The sequence below is a fragment of the Lacerta agilis genome, chromosome 14 (assembly GCF_009819535.1).
Source record: "Lacerta agilis isolate rLacAgi1 chromosome 14, rLacAgi1.pri, whole genome shotgun sequence".
NCBI lineage: Eukaryota > Metazoa > Chordata > Lepidosauria > Squamata > Lacertidae > Lacerta > Lacerta agilis.
In genome coordinates this window covers 16252216-16275122 of record NC_046325.1, presented here as the reverse complement: position 1 = coordinate 16275122, position 22907 = coordinate 16252216, and the positions used below count along the sequence as shown (strand labels likewise).

Sequence of the window (22907 nt, the reverse complement as noted above, 5' to 3'; positions counted from 1 at the left end):
AGAGAAAGCAGGGCTATTGGATTTCTTCACACCCCTTTGTACCACAACCCCCCCTTTTTATCTCCCCTTTTCTCTACAAGAGAAGAAGAACATTCATATAAAACTATTTATTCATAAATATTTTCCAAAACGAAAATAGGCTTACGAAAAAATATCTTAAACAGCGGCATGGGCGGGGTGCTCCAGTTCAGGGGGCTGCATGAGGAGGGAGATGGTGGGACACAGCTGTCTTTCCATCTCTCTCTCTGGGTTTCCCCAAGTCTTTCCCCTCCAATCAGGAATAAATTGCAAGTCATCAAGGGGGAGGGTCTCTCTGTGGGAGGAGCAGCAGATTAAGATATGAGCTCGGATACCAAATTTAGGGTGGCAACAAAATTTTGGAAAACGGGGTGGGGTGTGGGGTTGGGAGAGAAGCAGCAGTGGGGGTGGGTTGGGGATATACTCCCTTAAGTCAAAGTTCCAGTCAGGAAAGGGAGCTTTGGGGATTTTTCCAAACTGAATTGAAGAGGACAGGTGGCGTTTTGTTCCCTCGACAACATCACCCGCAGAAGCAAGTGAAAAAATATGGCGGCCTATAAAATGTTGACAGAAAGTACCAGTCCACAAATTACTTTGTGCTGGGATCCTTTCTGGCAGCCGGCTGACTTCACTGGTTGGTAACAAGTTGACGTCATTTTGCTTTTTGCCATTTCCAGCAGTGGCAACTAGGCAAAGGTTGGAGCAAAGTCACCCTGAACTGTTCCCAACACTTCTGACTATTGGGGATATTTATAGAGCCCTGTGCCCTTGTCTGTCACACACTTGGGCATATGATGGCAGCCAAATTGGGGGTGACGTCTGCACTTGAGAGGTTGGCGAGGAGGGCAAAGGAGGACAGGACGTTGGTGTTTGCTGCAATTGGTGGCGGAAGGAGCATAATAAATTCTCCAATTTAGAAGACACACAAAAATGTAGATTGGGGGAAAGTCACTCTTTTGGTGGGATTCTCAAATTCTTTTTTAATCTCCACTCTCTCACCCGAATCTGGTGCACATGAAGAGCATTTCCCCTTTTTCCCGACCTCTTCGTATGCATTACAGGCAGAAGAGAGCAAGGAAAAGGCAGAGGAGAATCCCGCCACTGCCGCCCCTCCTCCTCCGTCCCGCGGTCACTTTTAAAACTTGCATGCATTTTTTTTTAAAAAACGTGCAGCTCGCCCCGTTCCCCCACGGTTGTGACGGGTGGGGTGGGGGGTGATGTGTATTGGTTGGTCTTCCTTTGCTGCTTCCCCAAGCGCACCGCAGTTGTCTCTGGAAAGGAAGGCTTGGCACCCCCTGCTGGCCCCAGGTCATCACTGCAGGTCCCGGTCTTCCAGGTAGCGGTATTCAAAGGTGAAACCCTCCTTTTTGCGCTGGCCCCATTTCTCGTAGTCAAAGTAGATGTAAGTGCCCTGCGCAGAAACAAGAGAGCCAAAGTGTATTGGAGAAAGAGCTTCCTCTTGTCCAGCAAGGAAGAGTCAGAGAATTAACAGCTTAGCAACTCTGCTCTCATGTCAGATTAAAACTTGATAGCAGGAGGCAAAGATTGGGCTACTTCCCAGTGAGGAGGAAGGGCTTTGGGGGACCCTCAGGATCCCAGTTTCATCCTCTTAAAACATACAGAGCTGCTGAACCTCAATGCCATATAGCTATGTGGGGAGAAGAGACCTCAGAATACCCATTTCAGGGGTAGGTATGTCTATGAAGCAAGCAGAAGAATACAGACCTTCCCTTCTCTTTATTTTCCTTGAGGGGAGAAGTCACACTCAGGTAACCAGCTGTCCCTGCAGACAGTGGCATGAACCACAGCTACCAAGAACCTCAAAACCTTTTCTGCATTTACTAAAACTATGTAGGACCTTGAAAATGGGAAAACTATCCTTCCTGCTTTCTACTTTCTCCCTACCTCCCTGTTACAGAAGAAACCAACGATTACAAAATTCCTAGTGGCATCGCACAGTCATTTTGTACTCTAAGCCCCACCCTCAGACATTCAACATTCAAGCCAAACAACATCCTCATGGGAGTTACAGCGGAATTCATGCAGACTGGAATCCTTAAAAAGACCCCAAAAAATTACAAGGGTTTCTAGTTTTCATGACACTGGAATTAACTGGATCAAAACTCAACAAAAAGCTCCAGAGCTTAGCAGGCAAAGTCTCTATGCTTCACCTGGCTACTTACTCTGGTCCTCTCATTATTATTTTTCCATTCTTCTCTTCCAGTGAGAGAAGGGCCATAGCTCACTGGTAGAGCATCTGCTGTGCCTACAGAGAAGGTTCCTGGTTCAAATCCTGGCATCTCCATGTAGAATTGCATAGGAACCTGTCTGAAAACCCGGGAAAGCTACTGCAACGGTCTGGTTCTGCAGCTTCCAGGGGTGTTGGGAATTCATGTGCTGGGACCATCCCCCCCCACACACACACACATACACATACGAGCTTCTGTGGTCCCCTCCCTCACCTGCTCAAATTCATCAGTGATGGTCTTGGGTTCTTCGTGCCGCTGGAACCACATCATGTACTTTGTGTGGAAGCGCCAGGACTGCTTCTTCAGCGCCTTCGCTGCCAGGTATTGTGCCTTCGTGCCCTTTAAAGCAGAAGGGGACAGGACAGGTGAGGGCTGTGGGATACACAAATCTGTACCAGTTCCAAGCGAGGGATGCTAGCAGCACATCCACGGAGCACTTATAGGTCCCAGTGGGTGGGGGGGGGTGGCAAAACCTGTCCATCGGACACTACCGACAGAAATTCTATTTCTTACCTCCAAATAGTAGAAGATGAAGAAAAGGGTCTCTGTAGAGAGGCGCTGGTAGAACTCCACCGTATCGGAGTGTGGGGGAGGCATCTGGTGGTGGTACGGAGGGGTTGGGCAGGGGTTTCGCGGCAGATATTGCCTAGGGGGTTAAGAGGGGAGGAAGGGGAATAGAATAAATGAATTTCCAAGAAAAGCTGAGAGAGTTCAACTCCAGGCTGGTGGCCTCGGCGGCAGTCTCCCCATCCCCTACGTGTGCACGCACACACCTGAAACCCCACAGATAAGCTGGCTGGAGGGTTAAGCCAGTAGTTCAAGATGGCAACTGGAGTGGAATGGAGGAAGTGAACCAATGAAAACAGCCGAAAACGATGTCAGCAATTCCCACCGGATTGTGCCTAACTCCCTCCATCTGCCACTATTTGGTGACTGATGGGCCTCCGTAATTTCCAACCATCTCAAGGCAGTCCGGAGTGTGGGTGGGTGTGCAATCTCAGGTCTTGGGTCCCAAGTCAATAGGGACATTTTATGATAGTGTTACAGACTGAATTCAGTCTATGAGGACAGTCAGTCAGTGCCGATCCTGCAGGACTGGCTTAAAAGAGGAGGGGGCAAATTCATAGAGGAGAGGCTTATCAGTGGCTGCTAGCCATTATGGTTATGCTCTGCCTCAATAGTTGGAGGCAGCAATGCTTCTGAATATGAGTTGCTGGAAACCACAAGAGGGGAGGCTGCTCTCGTGCTTCCTGGTTTTGCACAGGCAACTATTTGGCACCGTGAGGATAGGATGCTGGACTTGATGGGCCTTTGGTCTGCTCCAGCAGGCTCTTATTTTCTTACGAATACCTGCCCCCCCCCCAAATACTGAAAATTGATGCTCTAAATCAGGCTTCCTCAACCTCGGCCCTCCAGATGTTTTGAGACTACAATTCCCATCATCCCTGACCACTGGCCCTGCTAGCTAGGGATCATGGGAGTTGTAGGCCAAAAACACCTGGAGAGCCGAGGTTGAGGAAGCCTGCTCTAAATCCTCAGGGTCCAGGGAGGGCCTCAAGGGCAACAGAGTGGCTCAGTCGGCAGAGCATAAGACTCTTCATCTTGGGGTCATGGATTTGAAACCCATCTGAGCAAAAGATTCCTGCACTTCGGGGGTTGGACTAGATGATCCTTGGAACCCCTTCCAACTCTACAATTCCTTGATTCTAGGGTGGGCTCTTTTCCTCACCTAGCAGGAGCATCCCCATGCATTGAATCTCCCTGCTATTGACCTGTGCGACCCCATGTGCGACAGTGGGCTTTTGTTGCATCCTTACAAGGAAAGAGAAGACTTTGAGCTGCGCTGGCGATATGAAAACTGGACCGACAATGTGAAGTTCAGAGAACTCTGAGGATGTGACTTGGACTGTGAAAGGCAACACCACTCGTGGCCTTCAGAGGGAGCAAAGGCCCTTGACACACACACACACACACACACACACACACCCCACACCACCAGACCAGGGCAAACCCCCTTACCGGATCCTTTCTGAATCAGAAGGATGAGGCATGTGGTGCCAGGCAGCCTCCTCCATGGCCTGTTGGTAGAGCTGCTCCTTGGTGAGAGGCACAGGCCCCAGGGGGCACACCCCCAGCGAAAGGGGGATGTTCACCTCAGATAGCTGGATGGGGGGCTGGTTGGAGGCTGGCTGGGAGGTCGTGCTCGTAATTAAGATATCAGCTGGAGCAGAAAAAGGGGAAAGAATCACTTGACACACGCTCTCGGTATACAATTCATGCGAGCCTGGACTCTGAAGGCTGTATTTTTAAATGCAGCTCCCCCTGCTTCTCACGACGAGTCTTTTGATTCATCAAGAGTTATTATCCTTGCTACCATCTCTGAAAAGGTGGCTGCGGATTACAGTTACAGGTGGGTAGCCGTGTTGGTCTGCCATAGTCAAAACAAAATCGAAAATTCTTTCTAGTAGCACCTTAGAGACCAACTGAGTTTGTTCCTGGTATGAGCTTTCGTGTGCATGCACACTTCTTCAGATACCTGCGGATTACAGTTGAGGTCGATCTCATTTCTTGCTATTGCATGTGTAAGCAAAATCCTGTAAAGGCAGTACACCCCCTAGCAAACTGGGGGGAAAAGAGAAGCAAATCTCTAACTCCTCCACAAATCTCTCCAGCCTCCTCTGATCTCTTTCCAGCAGCCTCCCAAATGCTCTGCAAACTCCTCCGCGCTGCAACTTTTCAACTACATCCAAACGCTCTCTCAATGGCCGATGGGATTTGCCAGCCATTTTTTCCTGCTCCCCATTTCCCACCGCACTTGGCATTTATTTATTCGTGACCTGCATAAAGCTGTGATCGTGTAAGTGAAATCAGTGATCTACCTGTACTACTCAGAACTTGGGAGACTTCATTGTCTCCTCCAAAATGTCTTCCTTCTCTTGCACAGACCCACAGCCTCAGAGAATACTTTCATTTAATTTTTTTAATTATTGTCTCATTTTAAAGCAAGCTTGACTCTGTCACAAGTATCAAGCAATGAAAAGCTCCAGGGACAACATCTGGGCCAGAAAAAAATTGATTATCGTGTACCAGATGGCAGCCTCAACTCCTCAACTGCCAACATAAATGGTGAATGGAAGGGCTGAGATCTATAGCAGAATGACTTGCCTGCAGGGAAAGGATTTTTGTTGTTGTTGCGGGTGGGTGGGTGCAGAATGGACCAGAGAGAGAAGAGTGGAGACTGGTGGTCTTAGAAACCACCACCTCTCATCCAAAGTAGCCACACTTCAATGTCTGATCAAGGTAGGCAGGCACATGCAGGAATGCCACAGGACTCAGAAATGTGCACCTGAACTGTGCTTGACACTGTTTGGCCTCCCCCCGAACCACAGCTTCACAGGAGCAATGCCTCTCTCCCCACACTTACCCCTTTCAGCGAGATGAAGAGATGGCACAGGGTCCTCTATGCTAGAGCCGATAGCTGCCCTCTCAGCCATTGACTTCAATGTACTTAGAGGCTCAGGTGCCTGCAGGACACAGAAACGTAGTAAAGGAGGAGTGAGAGAAAGCTGCTTTTACGAAACCTGCTGCAATGATTAAGATTCACCAAAGCTCACGGGGAGAACACAGGCAGTCAAGTCACCTTCTCTCAGGCAAACCTACCTTCCAGGGTTCTTTTGAGAGGATGATGTGGGACAAGCACACCCACAAACACCAGCCCAAGTTCCTGGGAGGAAAGAAGGCTGGAGGCAGCCTGTTGCGTGTGGAGCACTAGCGATCGCTCACCTTGATCTCTGCAGTGGAGCTGAACTGGGGTGGCCCGTTGAGCAGGGTCTGGGCAGGCTTGCTGTCAGAGAAGCTGGGCGTGGGCGAGGCAGGAGGGTTGGCAGTCAGAGGCACCAGGAGGCTGGATCCAGTGGCGTTGCCACCACTCGGTGGCTGCGGAGCTGCGCTGGGCTCTTTGCTGCCAAAGGAGGCGAGACACAGAAGTCAGGGTTGCACTTCCTTCAAAGCTAGAACACTTTAGACTTGTCTGTTCCAAACCTCATCCAAACACAGGAAAGGAGAGAACCTGTCAGATCTCCCCAGGGAGGATGTCATCGAAAAGACCCTGTCCGTTGTACCTACTGGTTGCATCTCTGGCAGTGACGGGAAGCCAAGGAGGGGCTCTGATCATAAGGATCAGACAGGTTTATGCGGACTAGAACATCTTTCTAGAGAACATCCTGGCATAGCCTGAGTCTTTATAAAAGCACTCTAAATCCAGGAGTAAATATGAACATAAGGAAAGCCCTGCTGAGTCAAGCCAATGACCCTTTTAGTCCAGCATCCTGCTCTCACAGTGGCCAACCAGATGCCCCAATGGGAAACCCACAAGCAGGAGCCAAGCACAAGAGCCCCCTCTCCCCTCCTGCGGTTTCCAGAAACTGGCATTCAAAAGCACTACTGCCTCCAACCGGAGCTAAAGAGCCAAGTTTTATTTTATTTACTCATTAGCAATATTTACAACCCGGCTCCTTGTGTGCCCAGATACCAAGATACACGAAGTTATTTAAAAAAAAAATGCTGCCAAATAATGCACTTTGCCAAAAGATGGCAAAAAAGGCAAAACACCACTTACAACTGAGTAAAACTCTATGGTCTGCCCACTAGGAAAAGGGTACCCCGGCAGGAAGAGTGAGAAAGGACAGCCTGGAAGGGACAAGATAGAAACTCACACAGAAGCGCTGGGTGGGTTGTGCGACGCCGTCTGATTGGGCAATGCCTGGTTGCCGCTGCTTAGCGTGGAGTCTGAACTGCTGTCCGCTACCACAGAACTATAACCTAGGCAGGAGGGATTAAAAAAAGAAGCTCTGGCTTGACTTCTGGGCTGAACAGTCACAACGTTACACAAACAAGGGGAAACTGAGCTTCCTGGCCTAGGTGTCAATGGAGCAGCTCCTAGCTTTGGCTTCGTCTCAATCCTCCCCTCCCATAACCTATAAACCAGCACCTGCTGGCCTCGTTGCATTACTGCTCGAAACAGCTCAGCCTTTAGCTGTTGCTGGATAGGAAGGAACTGGCAGGCGACACTTTTCGGAGCACGGAGGATTATCCCCTGTGGGTTTTCAAGATGCTGTTGAAAAGGCACAGCTACAGAAGGCAACATCTGGCGACCCTGCTAAACACCCAGCATCTGCAACACAGGAGCCATTCCTAACCCCCCGGGAATCTTTTGGGAAACTTGAAGTAATGGCCCAGACCCCAGACTCACTGGTTGCTCCGTTCTGCTTGCTGGCGTTCTGCTGGGTGCTGGGAGGCCGGGGCTGAGAGGCATTGGTGCTGGTGGGTGGGGGCGCCACAGCCTGGGCGTAAGGGGTCGGGGTGGTGGGTGCGTGCCCTGCCGGAGGGTTAGCTTTGCCGCTCGCGTTCCCACTGCCAGCCACAGCCCCGTTGCTGTTGGAACCAGGCCCGTCCCCCAGCGAGGACGAAGTGCTGGAGCTGCCGCCCATCGGGTAGCTGGTGGGGATTGTGGGAGGCGGTTGGTGGTGGTGGTTGTGGAGGCTTTTCGAACCGTTCTTCGCTGGGGACTGGGGGGAGAGAAGGGAGGGAGGGGGAGAGATAAGATTTAGGATCATAACCGCTGCCTTTCTACTCAAAAGAGGGCAAAACTAGGAACCATCCACGTCTCGGTTCACCCGTCCCTCCACTCTTTTAAGAGCCAGCCCAAAACATACATCCCTTACGGTGATGGGTCAGTCCTCTTATTGGGCTGTACCACCTCAGGAAATGCTTTCAGAGAGGGGAGCCCATGGGAAAGCAAGCTCACATGGACAACTCCTGGCCTGTAAAAGCTAACTTTTTAGGAGGTGGCCATGATAGAAACTGTTCCCCTCTCACATGCAAGGTGTTTGTACATTAAGGAGATTGCAATGTGGGTGTTACTCTCAAAGCAAGCAGCTCTGCCTAACCCCCTAGCCCTACTCCTGCATGCATTCTGGAAGTGGTACAGTCTTCACAAGAGAACTGTACCAGATCAGAAGCAACACGCTGGAAATGGCTCTACCTAACTAGTCCCAATGCCCCTCTCTCCCAAGAAGCCCTGGCTCCTCTCCCCTTGCCCAAATCACCAAGGGAGTTTCTAACCCGTCTTCCAAAAGTCGAACCCTTGAGAGGAATGAATTCTGGGCTCCAAACTCACTTGGCTCACTTCGCTGTCTGTGGATCGTCCCCGTTTCTTGTCATCTTCAGAGTTCTCCTAAAGGAAGGAAGGAAGGCTGGAGTAAGCACTGCTGTCAGAAGAACCAAGAAAGCAAGCTGGGTTTCTAACAACCTGTAGAAGCATTCGGTACTATTCGCTCAAGCTGATATAAACCCGAAAGGTCCCCTTTCCTACCCCACAACCCTGTGGCATCGTAACAGGGGAGGAGCCTCCTTACTGTTGTGCAGTTCGCAGGGCTGGGTGGGATTGGGGAGCTGGACGTGGTGGAGGTAGGCGTGCTGCTTGACTGGTTGAACATCTCATCCTCCATGTGACTGTGGCTGGGTGGGGAAGTGGCAACCAGGGCCTGTGCTGCAGAGTCAAGAACAAGGAGATGCTTATGAACCCAAAGAGGCTACAGTTCGTCGGCGGTGACACAATCCAGCAGGTGGGTACTGCTGTTACAGGGTATGATCCCACTGTCTGGACTTTGCAAGAGTTCACTGCTGTGCCACTTTATATTTGAAAAGTATACTGATATCCAGGCAAGCACCGTCCTCCCCAAAAAAGGATTAAGAGGAAATCAGGTATCAGCACGCCCAATTCTTTACACCAGTGTTTCCCAACCTTTTGTCTCTAGCTGTTTACATTTCCCACCATCTCTGACCACTGGTATTGCTAGCTAGGGATGATGGGAGTTGTAGTCCAAAAACAGCTGGAGACCCAAGGTTGGGAAACACTGCATTACACCAAACCCCACCACTACAATGCACTGAAGTAAACCAGCCTAACAAGTTTCTGGGACATAAAGACCAGCATACACTCCTGGAGTTTTGAGAAGGGTCACGACGCAAACGTTCAGAGTCAGTAGCCCAGGTGAACAGATATAGTTCAAAGTAGCAACAAAACAAAACAAAAACAAATCTCAGAACAGTTAATGAGCTATCTAGCAATAATAAAATGCACAGAACCACAGCAGACTCTCACCAAATGCTGAATCTGCGACAACAAGCAAACGGCAGCACCTGCCCAGTAGAAGCCCAAGAAGTATCAAGCTAAATGCTACGCTCAAACTGACAATTGCCTCTAGGCCACAGGTTTTGTTGGGAGGGAATAACTGTTTGATTTAAAATGATTTGAGGTTTGCCCCTTCACAGTTATCGTAGCTAGCGCTGCAATACTGCTTCTTCCCCAAGTGCAGGACCTACTGAGTCTCAAGCCTGCTTTGGCTTCCCCCCACCCCACATATATCCTCAACTGCAAGCAGCCCCCACCCAAAGGAGACACTTACGAATGTCTTCTAAGTCGAGGTCATCATAGAGGAACTCGTTCTCCTCAAAATCAGGGTCCTGCGAGGAATCCACATAGTATTCCACGTCGTCCTTGATCTTGCGGATGGAGTCCACGTTGATGGAGTCGTTGTCCAGCATCCGCAGGATGGTCTCCAGCATCCGAATGTGGTACCGGTGTTTCTCAATGTGCCGCTTCAGGCCCTCGATCCGGTCTTGCTTCTGTGTGGTGGGGAGGGGAAGAGAGCCAGGTTCAAATCCTGACCCATCCAGGAAGCTCACGGCACAGCACCCAGGCACCACCTCTCAGCCTGACCCCCCAGCCTCACAGAATCTTGTTGCTTGCGAGGTCTCAGAAGCCCTAGTTCCCATAGATACCTCCACCTCGGCTTTTGGCCTGTGAAGTGATGCCATTTCCCCAAACACAGCCCTCCATCCTCCGAGGAGGACACCATCCATCGACTCACATCCTTGTCTCCTTTCTTCTTGCGCGTCTGGACAGACAGCGACTCCACTTCGCTCTCAAACTGATCCACCTGCATGTTCAAGGTGTCTATTGTGTTCTGAAGGAAGGACAGACAGACAGAAAGAGACGTGTTATTCTCCCCAATCCTCCCTCACCATGGAAAAGAGGCTCTCCCTCTTGACGATGGGTGGCCAACCCTGGCCCCCCGGATATTATTGGGACTAAAACTCGCATCATCCCCAACCACTGGCTGTGCTTGCAGCACCAACAGTATCTGGATGGGCACAGATTCCCCCTCCAGCCCCAGACTGAGCCTCATGGCTCTCTGTTTGCTAGCATTAGAAAACACAGCCTGGCAGGCAGAAGCTCTCGGGTTCAGGTGAGGTGACAAAACTTTTTTTCGGGGGGGGGGGGAGGGAGGGAGTAAGGAATCCCCCCCCCCATGTCTGAAAGTCAACTACAGGAAAATGAGTGGAAAGGGAGAACCACCTGCATCACATGGCCTAAGGTCACTGCTTACATCCAGTACTATAAAAAGAGGAAGTTTTAAAAGCAGGAAGGGGTTATCGGTGGTCCTCTGGTTGCTAACGGAGTCTATAACCTCCATCAGCCCCAGTCAGCACAGCTAATGGTCAGGGCTGATGCAAGTTGGGTGCAGTCCAAGGGTATCTGGGGGCCCAGAGGTTCCCCTGCTCCTGCTTTAAAGCCACACCCCTTAAAAACCAGCACTTCCTTCTCCCTTCCTCTGCCAAAAAGCAGCTCCTCCTTCCAGGCATTTAGCAGCCGGCCTCCACTTGTCCTCACCGTCAGCCACTGCCCGACCTCCTCCTTTTCCTTCTGGGCTGGGTCCACCTTCTGCGCCAGGCCCAGGCCCTCCTTCGAGTAGGCTTTCGTCTTGGTCTCACGTTCCACTACCTTGAACCGCTCCATTTGCTGGAAAAGACAGACCAGAGGCAACTAGCTGAGCTAAGGGCCGCTGAGAAGTCCAAGCTACCAGCATATATATTCCCCACTCGGTGGTGATTTGAAAAGACAGAAATCCTCAGCAGCAGCAAAAGAGATAAATGGCAAAATAATAATAATAATAAATTTAGATTAAAGGATACAAAATGGCACTTAAAGGATACAAAATGGGATTTTACTTTGTTAAAAGGGACCATTTAATCACACAATTCTCCCACCTAAATCCTGAAGCAAACCCCCCAAGGGGAACTGTACTAAGTTACTTTTCCTGAACACGGAGACTGTAGATCCAGCCCAAAAACCACAGGCAGAAGAATGAAATGGCAGAATCCTCATGTGGTAGAATGGACTGTTCTATTTCAGACAGCAATGGAGGGATAACCATTTCTAAATCATGTGTGTGTGTGTGTGTGTGTGTGTGTGTGTGTTAAAACCCCCCCCACTGCAAATAAAAAAACCAGTGCAGTAGAAAAGATATGGTTCGATCAGAACCTTTCTACTACTGCGTTGCTTGTTCCCTGGCAAAGGCATTTATTTTGGTGGGTAGGTGAGGGGTGGAGGTCCTTTAGGGACATTTAAAAACAGCTTTGCCTCATCTGTAGTTTGAAGTGCTACCTTCCACCCAAAGAGCCTACCACCCCAATTCAGCTGCCACGTTTAAACTGGGCCACACAGCTCCATGCCCTAAGAGAGCTCTGCATCCCATCCCGCATTAACTAAAGAATCCCGGCTCCCTAACCATTAGCTAGAATTTACCAGAATCCCTTTCTACCCAGGAATCCCAGGCTTCAGGTCTATTTTTGTAACTTCAGTGACAGCTTTTTCAACCACCCCATTTTGTCTCTGAAGCTTTTTTTTCCTCCCCAAAATAAAAAATGAAAACTTCTGAATATAGTGCGTGCGTGTGCATGTATGGAACTCAGAAGAAATGGCTCTGCACACATTAACGTATTTTTCCATGTATAAGACTAGGTTTCCCCCCCCCCTAAAGAATGTCAAAAATTAGGGAGCGTCTTATACACAGATACATCTTCCTCCCATTTTCTTAGATCTGAGTCTCCCAAAATAGGGGGTGTCTTATACATGGGGGCATCTTATAGATGGAAAAATACAGCACCTTGTAAAAGGAGATTTAAGGCAAACCCATAAAAAATGTGTATGTACCAATGCATTTTCAGTCACACATCACATGCCAAGAAGCCAATGTCGGCTGCAAGTACCCACAGCAATAAACATGTAAGCAGCCATTTAATGCACAAAGTTGCCCACAAGTTTGAATGATCCAACTAATATGCAATTTGTGCCCCTGTGAATTGTTCAGTGATCACCCTTTCTTTGCCACAGTGAACACACAGCACTTGGGCTTGATGGTTCCGCATTAGAAGAAAACGGACAAGAGATTTACAGCAGTGCAGAACCGTGCAGAAAAGAAAAAAGTTAACATCTGAATATGCATCATGCCAGTCTGTGCACACCATCATGGCAAATACAAAACTCTGCTTGCCTGTTGCAAAACACCTGTCCAATTGTTATACTCCTTTCCAAAAGGGACCAGGAAAGTCTTGGCTCACAGCTCAATAGACCTTTCCCCTGGATGTCTTGAAACCATCTCTAAAACCTTACCATCTATCCCATGTTGTCTCAATCAGAAAACCTGCTCCAAAGGGATCCTGGGCTCCTCACAGAACCCCTTTCTGCAAGTCTCCCAGTCTTTATCTGGACTGTAAAGGCAAGCTGGCTCACCTTTATGAGGTCACACTACTTACTAGCCAATTGCAACGCTGTGGGGGAGGAGCTAAGCAAAGTTAAGCCTACGTATACAAAGGAGATCCTCAGCAAAACTAAGAACCAGTATGAAAATAGCTGAAGGCAGTAAAATGTGTTAGTTTTATACCTTTGGTAGACCACATAATTTCCCAAAATAAATCCCCAGTTAATTAGGTATCTTGCCAGGCACCAATATGTAGCAGGTAGCGGATTCTTCTTACCGTCTCAATGAGTTTTCGGTTGTCTATTAGCTGCCTTTTGTCCTTAATCTCATTGGATGCAACCCACGTCTTGATCTGGTCCCTCAATCTCTGCAGAAGAAGAAGAGCCAGTTAAGCAGGTAGGTGGGATCGGTTGGGGAAAAGATACCAGTGAAGGCTAGTGGTCAGAGGTATGAGCAAACAGAAGTAGCAACCTCTAGATTGTTCATCATATACTATCACCGCTAGAATTGGCATTAGCGAACAAGGAAGCTAGCCTTTCCCTGCTCCAAAAATTAGAATTCATTTTCTTTTAACAGAATCTAAACTCACTAAACAGGCTGTCCTTTGTGAAAAACCTACGCTTTTCTAAGCCTCATTCTTACTCAAATCTAGCCTTGCCTGATCTGATTGCTCCAGATGTTTTAAACCTCCAACCAATGGTCAGGGATGATGGGAGGTGTGCTTCAAAACATCAGGACAACAGGATGGAGAAGGCTGATCTAATCTATAGATCCTTGCTACCCCAAGGCATTCTCACAATGAAGCTATGACACGCGCAACCCAAAACACCTAGGTTCTTCCCCTCCTCCTCAGTGGAGCCATACCTGTGTCCAGGCCACCACAACCTCTACTCTCAAACTAACTATAAACCAGCAAGCCCTGTGGGGAAAGACTGCCCCATCTTCCTCTGCTGCTTCCAAAAGGGCCCCTAGAGTCCTGGTATTCAGATCACTCCAACCCCAACATTACCTAAATTTGGTGAGAAAGGATCTGGAAACAAGCCCAGGCAAAATGTTTACCTGGAGTTTTTTTATTTCTTTTTTCAGATCGGCTTCATATTTCTCCTTCTGGTTGGCATTAGCTGCATTGTGGAGCTGTTGCATAGGGAGAAAGAGGAAACAAGAGGTGGGGTGAGAAAGATGGAGGGCTCAGGCTGGAGATCAATCCAGAGCAGAAAAAAAACAGGGAGCTGAAAAGATTCCAAGGAGTGGGGGGGGGGAGAGGAACAGAAAGAAAGCTCTGTGGACATAGCAACAAGAACAATTACAGGGCAATGTGATGGTCTAAAACGCTAGTGTGGGGTGGATGTCAGAGAATAGGGCAGAACTTAGGAGGAGAGGCCACTGCCAGCCCTCACCTTCTGCCAGATATCTTCAAACTGCTCCACGCCTTCTGACACCTTTTTCAAACACCGATCAATCTCACCTGGGGAGAGAAAATACCTGCTGAGAGCCATCGTAAGATCAACCTTGCCCATCCCCGGCCATTCCTTCCTCCCAGTCTGAGAGGAGGATTCTGGAATGCTGGTTCTCCTCTCCCTCAGCTCCCCACAAGCCTGCCCCTCTCACCTTACTGAAGTGCAAGATCCGTCTTTTGACCAACACAGAAACAAGCCATATCTCCCCTTCCTAAACTCCCCTCTCCCTACAGAACATACAGTTATTGCTTTCCAATATCCCAAGTCATTCTCCACTTCTAGCAAAAAAAGAGTGGGGGGGGCCTCTTGCTCCTTTAGTCAATTCTTCCCTTCCCTCCACTCTAACCAACGAGACCCCACCCTCTCCAAGGGAGCTCAGAGGAGTCCTGGCTCTGGCCCAGCTGTTCTGATGAGCAGCCCCACCCTCTTTTGCAGGCCAGCCAGGTGCCTAGCATGTATGAGTAGCCCTGAGCTTGGAGAGTGCAGGTAGGCTCCCTTACCTTGTAGCTTCCTCTTGTCTGCCATGTTTCCTTCACTATAGAGGGGCTCTCTTCATACTTTATAGAGCGTTGACGCTTTAAGAAAAGCCAGCAGAAAGACAAAGTTAAGAAGCAAGCCCAGGACAAGAAGTAGCACCTCCTGCTGTAAGGTGTTAAATGGAGGTAAGCAGGATGATTAAGATTCGAGCTACTGTTTTGTTTTAACCGACAGAACATTTACTGCTTTTAGCAGCTGTATATATATATAAAAAGTAAGGCTTTCTTCAACACTGCACTTCCCCCTGTTGATTTCTACCCATTAAAAGCAGAGAGTTTCTGTCCAATGAAAAGTAAAGGCCGCAAACCTAGCTGAATCACAGAGATTATCCCAGGAGAAAGCGGGGAAGTGGGAGGTAATGTCTTGGGGGAGGTATTCTATAGACAGGGAAACTGGACCCAGTGGAATTAAAGAACTCCACCCCCCCCCCACCTTGGTGGCCATGCAAAAGGCAAAAGCTCAGCGTGTGGAGCTTTACCCAATATTCAGGTGATGCAACACTAGGGAAAGCTTCATCTGTTGAGGGGTTTTTTTAAAAAAAAAAGAATCATGCAACTCTTAAAGGCACCCAGTCTTCCAGAAAAACGTAAAACACATTGATCGTCCAAGGTGGAACAAATTTGGAGCAGGGATTTCCCCAACCCCATCATACCGTATCTTTATCTGCCACTCTCTCCTACAGTCTTTTCCAGACTGTGTGCCTTTTGTGCACAAGACACTTAGGGTTTTAATGAGGCCCAGAAGACTTGGGTGGTATCACAAGCCAAGCAACTTTTTACTTTGTCCATTTTTTAAAAAATAATAATGGACTAGGTGCCACCTTTTCTGTGCTCTGTTATTTGACAGTATTGCTTTAACCAGGCTAGGGGGGTGCATTATAAGGCTTGCACTCACCTAGTGGCCCCTGGGCGCTTGTTGTCTCTCTTTCTCTCTCTCTTTTCCAGCCAGGTTCCTGTGCAGGGGAGAAAAAGCACATGACTCACAGGGGGAAAGAGCCCCACCTTCTCCTCCTACCCCATCCAGCTGCCCACCATGTCAGGCAGCAAGCTGGGAAGCACAAGAGGCACCTATAAAGGTACAATGGTGGCTGGCTAAGGCTAGTGCAGTCTAAGGGACTCAGGTCTGAAGTACAGCGCTTGCAGATGGAAGAAATGGTTCCTGGCTCCCCAGACAATAGAGTTGTCCTAGACTAGCAAAACCCCAGCACTAGGGGTTGCTAACTTTTTTTTTTTTTACTGGCAGGAAAACATCTGCCCACCCCATCAGAATTTTAGTGGGTTAAGCTTTCTTCATCTATACATCAGGAAAAGCTGAATTTCTCCTTCTCACACAGGTATTAAAGGCACAGGAGCCCTGCTAGGGGGAAAGCTGGCAATCCTACCAGTCACTAGTGCAGGTATGTGAAGAGATACTTGCAAAGGTGTCTGCAAAAGGAAGCAGGATGGTCGTTTTTTCTTCCCAGGCTGAAAATATGCCACAGACAACATCCATTGTTAATCCTGTGCAATTTGAACTAGTAAATGTTTATGGGTTTATTCACATGTCTGAACTAGTCCCTATTCTCTCTCCAAAATTCTCAGCTAATGCAACACATTCTCCACTCTCTTCTTGGAAAATCATGAAGCAGAATTCTGAGATGGTAAAGTGGACTGGACCACTTTAGACTTGCGGGCAGGGGAAGGGGGAGAGGGAATGCAATCGGGTTAAGTGCACAATGAAGTTTACCCTCGATGGAAAAAAGCGGGGTGGGACCATAAGGAGGAGACGGATTCTAGCTTAGCTTGGTACCTGCTGATGGATACTAGTTTTCTACCATTCTGAAACAAATTTAAGGGAGCATTCAAAACTCCGCAGCCCAGCTTATCATTTCCTTGTGTTGCCCAAGTTAGACTACATACCTACCAGGCTCTTCACCATTTCTCTCCCAAAGATTGCATACCCTGGTAGGCATCTGCCCCCCAGCTTCAGCTTCCTAACCTCCAGAAAACTTAGGAAGTCTTTCCTTGCCTGTTTCTCTACTGTCAACCGCAAGATCCACCCACCCTCCCAAAGTAATTGTGAGTCTGGGTCTCCCACCTCACCCCTTCAGAAACAAAGCTTTCTTCACAAAGAGGCATCAGTAAACCAACAATAAATGTGAATTTGGGTGACCCAGGAAGTTCCTAACATTTTCCTATTCCAAGCAGGGGACCTGGGTCAAAAGCCAGCTCTGGAATAAAAGCAACTTGGTTCAGTGCATGTCTACTCAGAAGTAAGCGCCACCAAATTCGAAGGCAATTATTCTCCAAGCAAGCATGTGCAGAATTGCAATTTTTTGGAGTTTCCGGGTCCTCACCTGGAGATGGTACCTATACGTATAATTGCACCCAGTTCCTCTTACCTGCTGTGGAGGGAAATCAGAATCTCATAACAAGCTGGGGAAGAGGGCAGGAAGGGCTTCACTGGATGAACTGGGCATTTTAAAGAAAATTAACCAGATGCTGTTCCAGTGCCCTTAAAGGCAGGTTCATTTGCAAACACCAGCAGGTAGCTATGCTTCTTTTCACACTACAAAAAGCTTCACCTGCTGGTTTCTGCATATCAAGCTGCCATTAAAGGCACAGGAGTCCAGGCCAGGCCCTCTGATAACCTTAGACCAGGGGTGGAGAACCTGTGGCCTGCCAGAAGTTGTTGGACACCAGCTCCCATCAGCACCAGCCAGCACAGTCAATGATCAGGGATGATGGGAGCTGTAGTCCAATAGCCTGAGAAAGAAGAAAAACAGTAGTGATTTGCTCACTGACAGGAACAGCTTGGCGAACAGAATAAAAACCAAAACAAAACCCTAGCAACTAGGCAATGGTGACACCAACATCTAAGATAGCAAACTTGGGCTTTTACTGAAACTATTTCAAGTTATAGGATTCCTTCTGGGTTTTTGTTGTGGGTGTTTCTTTTGGTTTGTATTCTGTTCCTGTGGCTGTCATAAAACAGCTATTCACAGCCTCATGCCGGTTACTTACATCTTGCATACTGATACAGCTCAGTGTCTACATTTTCTACATTCAAGGAAGAACCCCAGAGTTTGCTAAGGAACCACTGCAAAAGATTGTGGGGCATATTCTAGAGTAATCAATCAGTTAATGTGGAGCACTGCATCTTGTGCAAGGGATTCATGTAGAAAGCTGCCCTATACAAAGTCACACTACTGGCCCATCTAGCTTAGTAATGTCTACACTGACTGGCAGCAGCTCTTCACGGTTTCAGACAGAACTCTTTCCCAGCTTGGAGACGCCAAGGCTTGAAAATGAAGCCTTTTGCACGCAAAACACGTGTCCTACTTATGAACTACGAACCTTCTGTTGTGTTGTATATAAGCAACACTTTCTGTTGTCTAGCCCAACTGATTTCATTGCCTGAGTAACTGAGTTGTAGTGTTTTGGGAAATAAAACACTCTGTAGCCGCACTGTACATATAAACCTACCTAACGCAGCCCCAACAGCCTTCTGACTTGCTGCAGAATATGTCCTACATGCTTTGCAAAGGACTGGGTTTTGCTTGATGTGGAGTGACACGGGGTTGGCGGGGGGGGAGGGAGGGAAGGAGGCATATCTGGAGAAGACTTACAACTGAATCCCATGCTGTATCTGACATGGAAGTCTTGCCTACCTTGTCCAATAGGACTGAAAGCATGTTTAGAATTTCAGCCTTAGAGGCACTACCCTCGTGAATAGTGACCACTGCAAGTGTCCTGAGGCTTTCGCTGCATTTATGTCACAGTTCACTGGGCTTCAATTCTGGAGTGTTCTAAAGCTATCTCTGTGTTTATGCATCCTGTAAAGTGCACCCCCTGGAAATATTTATTTTTATATAGCCTTTATAGTATTCTGGAAAAATGCTCTGTGCAATCCCCATAGGATTAAAAAAAAATGGGGAGGGAGCCGAGGGAATTGCTGCAGAGGAGACCACAGATAAAAGAAAAACCTAGATTGACAGTCCTGAACCTCTGGTACCCAACCAAAAGGTCCCATTTGCAGCCCATGGTGGCAACATTGAATGCTGCCATGTACCCAATGTGTGAGTGGCCTCCATTAATTTGTGAGCGCCTGAATGAGGCAGCCAAGCTTAATGCAAACAGCCTTGCTTCTCTAAGTGTGGTGTAGTAGCTAAGAGCCTGAGCTGCAATTCAGAAAATTCAAGATTCGAAACTCAATCTCCATTATGAACTCGCTAGGTGGCCATAAGAAAGCCACTTTCTCTTTGCCTTGCCTGGTGTCTGCAATATGGGGATAATCATATCAAAGGAATTGGATGAAATGGGCATGGCTTGTTCTTTTTAACACTTGGGGGTGTTTAACCACAGGAGAGAGAAACACACAAGCCTTTGGAAAGTTAAAGAAAAATCAAGGAAGGCAGGAGATGGTTCACACAAAAAAGAGATAGGAGATGCTTAGGCACTGATGCTTTTTTAAACGGCTAGATGAGTGCTACTGCACTTGAATGATGAGCAAGCTCAGCCCCAACATATTTATAGGCCTTAAAAGAAAGAAAAGAGAATTTTTACTGTGATTTATGTCACAGGTAGTGACCAACAGGTAGCTAGGCCCATTGAACAACTCATACATAAATGCAATCGGCACTCTATATGGAGGAAAATGGCACCTACAGTTTTGAATGCTGGGTAAATGCAATTCTCTGGCAAAAGGACCACTATTTTTTTTTTACAGGGGCATCTGGATCCTGTGCCTTAATAATATCTGGAAAGACCCCTTCCCACCTCCTGTCAGCAATAGGGAACACTGTCATCAAACTGTTCAAGATTAACATTTACTAACAGATTTGATATATTAGCATTTTCCAGAGTCAAAGGTTTAAGGACAGTCTTACCATCAGGTTACCATAAGCTATTGTGGTCCAATCCACCTAGGAATTCAAATCCCATTTCAGTTGTGGCCTCAAGAGTGTTCCCCATAGGCGAGTCATTACCTCTCAGCCTCTATTCCCTGACCTAGTACTGTCTATTCTAATGGGCAGTAGCTCTCCCAAAGCCTCAAACAGTGGCCTTTCTTAGCCCTGCTATTAAGGGATAATTTGACAGTCAGACCTGAACCTGGAACTTTTATGAACTTGCACATCCATTTAGATCATTTGGAGAGGCCCTTCTCCATCTTCTGCTGTCATCAAGAGATTGGGCTGGTGACAATGTAGGAAGCAGTTATAGAATCTCCTGCACCAAGAAGTGTTCTTCGCTCATACACTGCTGGTGTTCAAAGACCACCTGAAGATCTAACAAGCTTTTCAATTTATTTCTTTTCTTTTTAAAAATCTGGTGTATTTCATTTTTTTAAACTATGTTGTGTTTGATAGTTTTTAATATTTTTGTTGTAATCTACTGGACAGCTCTTATAAATATATAAACAAATGCACATACAGTATACTGTATAGGCAAAGTGCATTTTCTACCACTGAACTATAAGATTCAAGCCTTCAACATGTCCTGAACCCAAGGCCTGAAAAAAATAATTAAATACAGGGATTCCACCTGTGCATATTATCACTGAGCTATTATGGTTACAATATTAATGGTGTGCCTTATACAACAGAAGAAATATTCCAAGTTCCTAGGATCACACACAATTTTTAAGCATCAGCCCTGAGAAGAAAGGGGAAATTCAATATCTTAGGTAGTAGCCTCAATTTGTAAGCAACCAAGAAAGGCCGCAGCTTAGTACTAGTAAAGCACAAGTTCTGCATGCAGAACATCCAAAGTTTTGTTCCCAGCATCTCCAGGTAGGACAGAGAAATACTCATTTCTGAAAACTTGGGAGAGCTATGACAGGTCAGTGTAGACAATACTAGACAGACCAATGATCTGATTTGATAAAACATGGCTTCCTGTGTTTCTGCCAAGCTATTGAGATTTCACTAGGTCTTAACGTATTCTACATAACAGCTGTAAGGCTGACCAAGGTGTGACTTGTAATGTCCTTTTTACATTACAGTCAGTGACTGGCTACAGTACCAGGCAAATCTGGCACTGGGGGCAGAATTCTGAATCTTAAGAATCTTCACTTTCAATTTTGGAAAAGAAAAAAATAATTATGTCTCTAGCCCTTAAGTCTGCAACATGTGCAGGTAAAGGCCAATGAAATCTCAAAAGCCAGCAAGCCTTCCCATAGATAAGAGGCTGCAGCTTCATTCCTCTGCCTACTTACTGCCTTGTCTCTGCCCGCAACTAGCAAAAACCAAAACCAGTTAGAGAAAAGAAGCAAATAGATATGCAGACATGTTAACAGCTAGCTACACATTCCTCTAGTAATTCATTATGAATTCTTATCACTCTGAAGTTACTTATCTTTAAGAGATGCACTTATATGCTAATAGGGGTTTTCCAACCACTGAATGCTACATTGAGAAATACTCCAGATCCCTCCCCAGGTGCACAGACGCGCCTACAGGACCCCATAACACACATCCACACACAAGAAGGGGGGGGGGAGGGAGATGGCTTTAGGAAAGCAACGTTTTGTCCCCTAAAGGGTTCCTTTATTTCTTTTAGGTACTTCAGCAACATAACAAGCATTGTGGAACCTTAAAGACTAACACATTTTATTATGGCATAAGCTTCTGCAAACGAGAATCCACTTCATCAGATGCCACAATGCCTATACCATAATGAGATCTGTTAAGTCTTTAAAGTACCACAATACTACTGTACTTTGTTGTTTCTGCTTAAACAGACTACCCCCTCCTATAGGAATCATTTCAGTAATACAGATCTCTCTCTCTCCTTCATATATATATATATATATATATACACACACACACACACACACACACACACATATGCCTCTCAATGGACCTCTCCAAACCAGGTATAAACTATATGTGCAAGTTTTCCAGGTGATCACAAGGACCCACAACCCTCCTTGGCTCAAGTAGCCCTCATAACACGGCGCCCACCCCACATCCTCCTGCCAGAGGCTCTCCTCCACCCGAGAGGCCTCTTCCTCATAAGAGGCATGTGGGCCTCACATCCTATAGGTGCAGGTCCTACCTGTGGAACCGCATCGCCCCCCCCCCCCGCATCATCCCCAGCAGGGCGCCCTTCGTGGCCCCTGCGCACAGCTGCAACCCCAAACACCTGGCCCCCAACAGAGGCCCCCTCAGCCTGCAGTCCCCCCACGCAGCAGCGGCTACGGAAACACCTTCCCCCTATACAGCGCCCACCTCCTATAGAGCCCCCTATAGACCTCCCATTGGCCACGCCCCCTACGGAGCTCCCGTAGGTACTCGTAGGCCCCGCCCCCTAGACTAGGCCCCGCCCCCTCTCGCTCTCTCACCGGCGGCTCCGGAGTCTCCGGGTCTCTCTCTCTCTCTCTCTTTTTTCCCTCTCTCTCTCCCTCTCCCCCCTCTCTCGGCCTCCGCGGCATCCAAGATGGCGGCAGCCTCCCCCCCTCTCCTTCCGCTCGACCCGCCTCTGCCTGAACTCCATTGGATGAGTCACCCGCCCTTCAGGACAGTCTCTGTTTCCATTGGATGGTGAGGAAGGGGCTGGTTGAGGGAAACCGGGGCGGGACGACGCGGCGCAGCCGCAGCTGTCATTTACATAAATACCTTTAATCTATTGGTTAAGGGGAAATGTCCGTCAAAGCGTATTCGTATACTGATTGGCTCAGTAGGTACGGATGTATCCAGTGTGACCACGCCTACCAGCCCGCGGAAAACAACCCGAAGGGGCAGGGCTTGTGGCAGAGCAGATCGCCTAATGGTCATAAAAACGTCCCTCAAGTCTTACTCGTTCGTGATTGGCTATACTCCTTCCAACGCGCGCACTAGTTGGCATAGAATCATTTATTGGATAGCAGTTCTGCCACTCAATCTAATGGTATTGCTGTTTGGCTACTACTGTTAGAGAGGGATTCGGAGACGAGGGATACTTCCAGGCGGTAATTCCCTATTGGCTGTAGCGAAGCAAGCCTGCACACGTTGGCCTCCCATTGGATGGCTGTACTGCCCCCCAAAACCCTTCTTCCTTTGTACTGGCTTGCATAGTTTG

At 47.9% G+C, this 22907-nt stretch overlaps 1 protein-coding gene across 2 annotated transcripts; it reads right to left on the bottom strand.

Annotated features, from left to right (window-relative positions):
• Window positions 1-92: 92 nt before the first annotated feature.
• On the bottom strand, window positions 93-22306 carry CNOT3 (CCR4-NOT transcription complex subunit 3). 2 transcript variants are annotated; one of them, XM_033169121.1, is made up of 19 exons: window positions 22192-22306; window positions 15763-15820; window positions 14832-14906; window positions 14272-14339; window positions 13934-14008; window positions 13152-13241; window positions 11005-11133; window positions 10202-10297; window positions 9737-9956; window positions 8684-8817; window positions 8446-8502; window positions 7519-7834; window positions 6983-7088; window positions 6051-6228; window positions 5692-5791; window positions 4287-4488; window positions 2781-2913; window positions 2481-2606; window positions 93-1429 (listed from the first exon to the last, which is right to left on the bottom strand). In XM_033169121.1, the coding sequence occupies exons 3-19, from the start codon at window positions 14854-14856 to the stop codon at window positions 1331-1333; spliced, it is 2154 nt and encodes a 717-aa protein (XP_033025012.1). In that variant the 5' UTR covers window positions 14857-14906; window positions 15763-15820; window positions 22192-22306; the 3' UTR covers window positions 93-1330. The 2 variants fall into 2 exon arrangements, with proteins under 2 accessions (XP_033025012.1, XP_033025013.1); XM_033169122.1 differs by lacking the exons at window positions 13152-13241; window positions 13934-14008; window positions 14272-14339; ... (1 more) ...; window positions 15763-15820; window positions 22192-22306 and adding an exon at window positions 12787-12883.
• Between the last annotated feature and the right edge of the window lie 601 nt (window positions 22307-22907).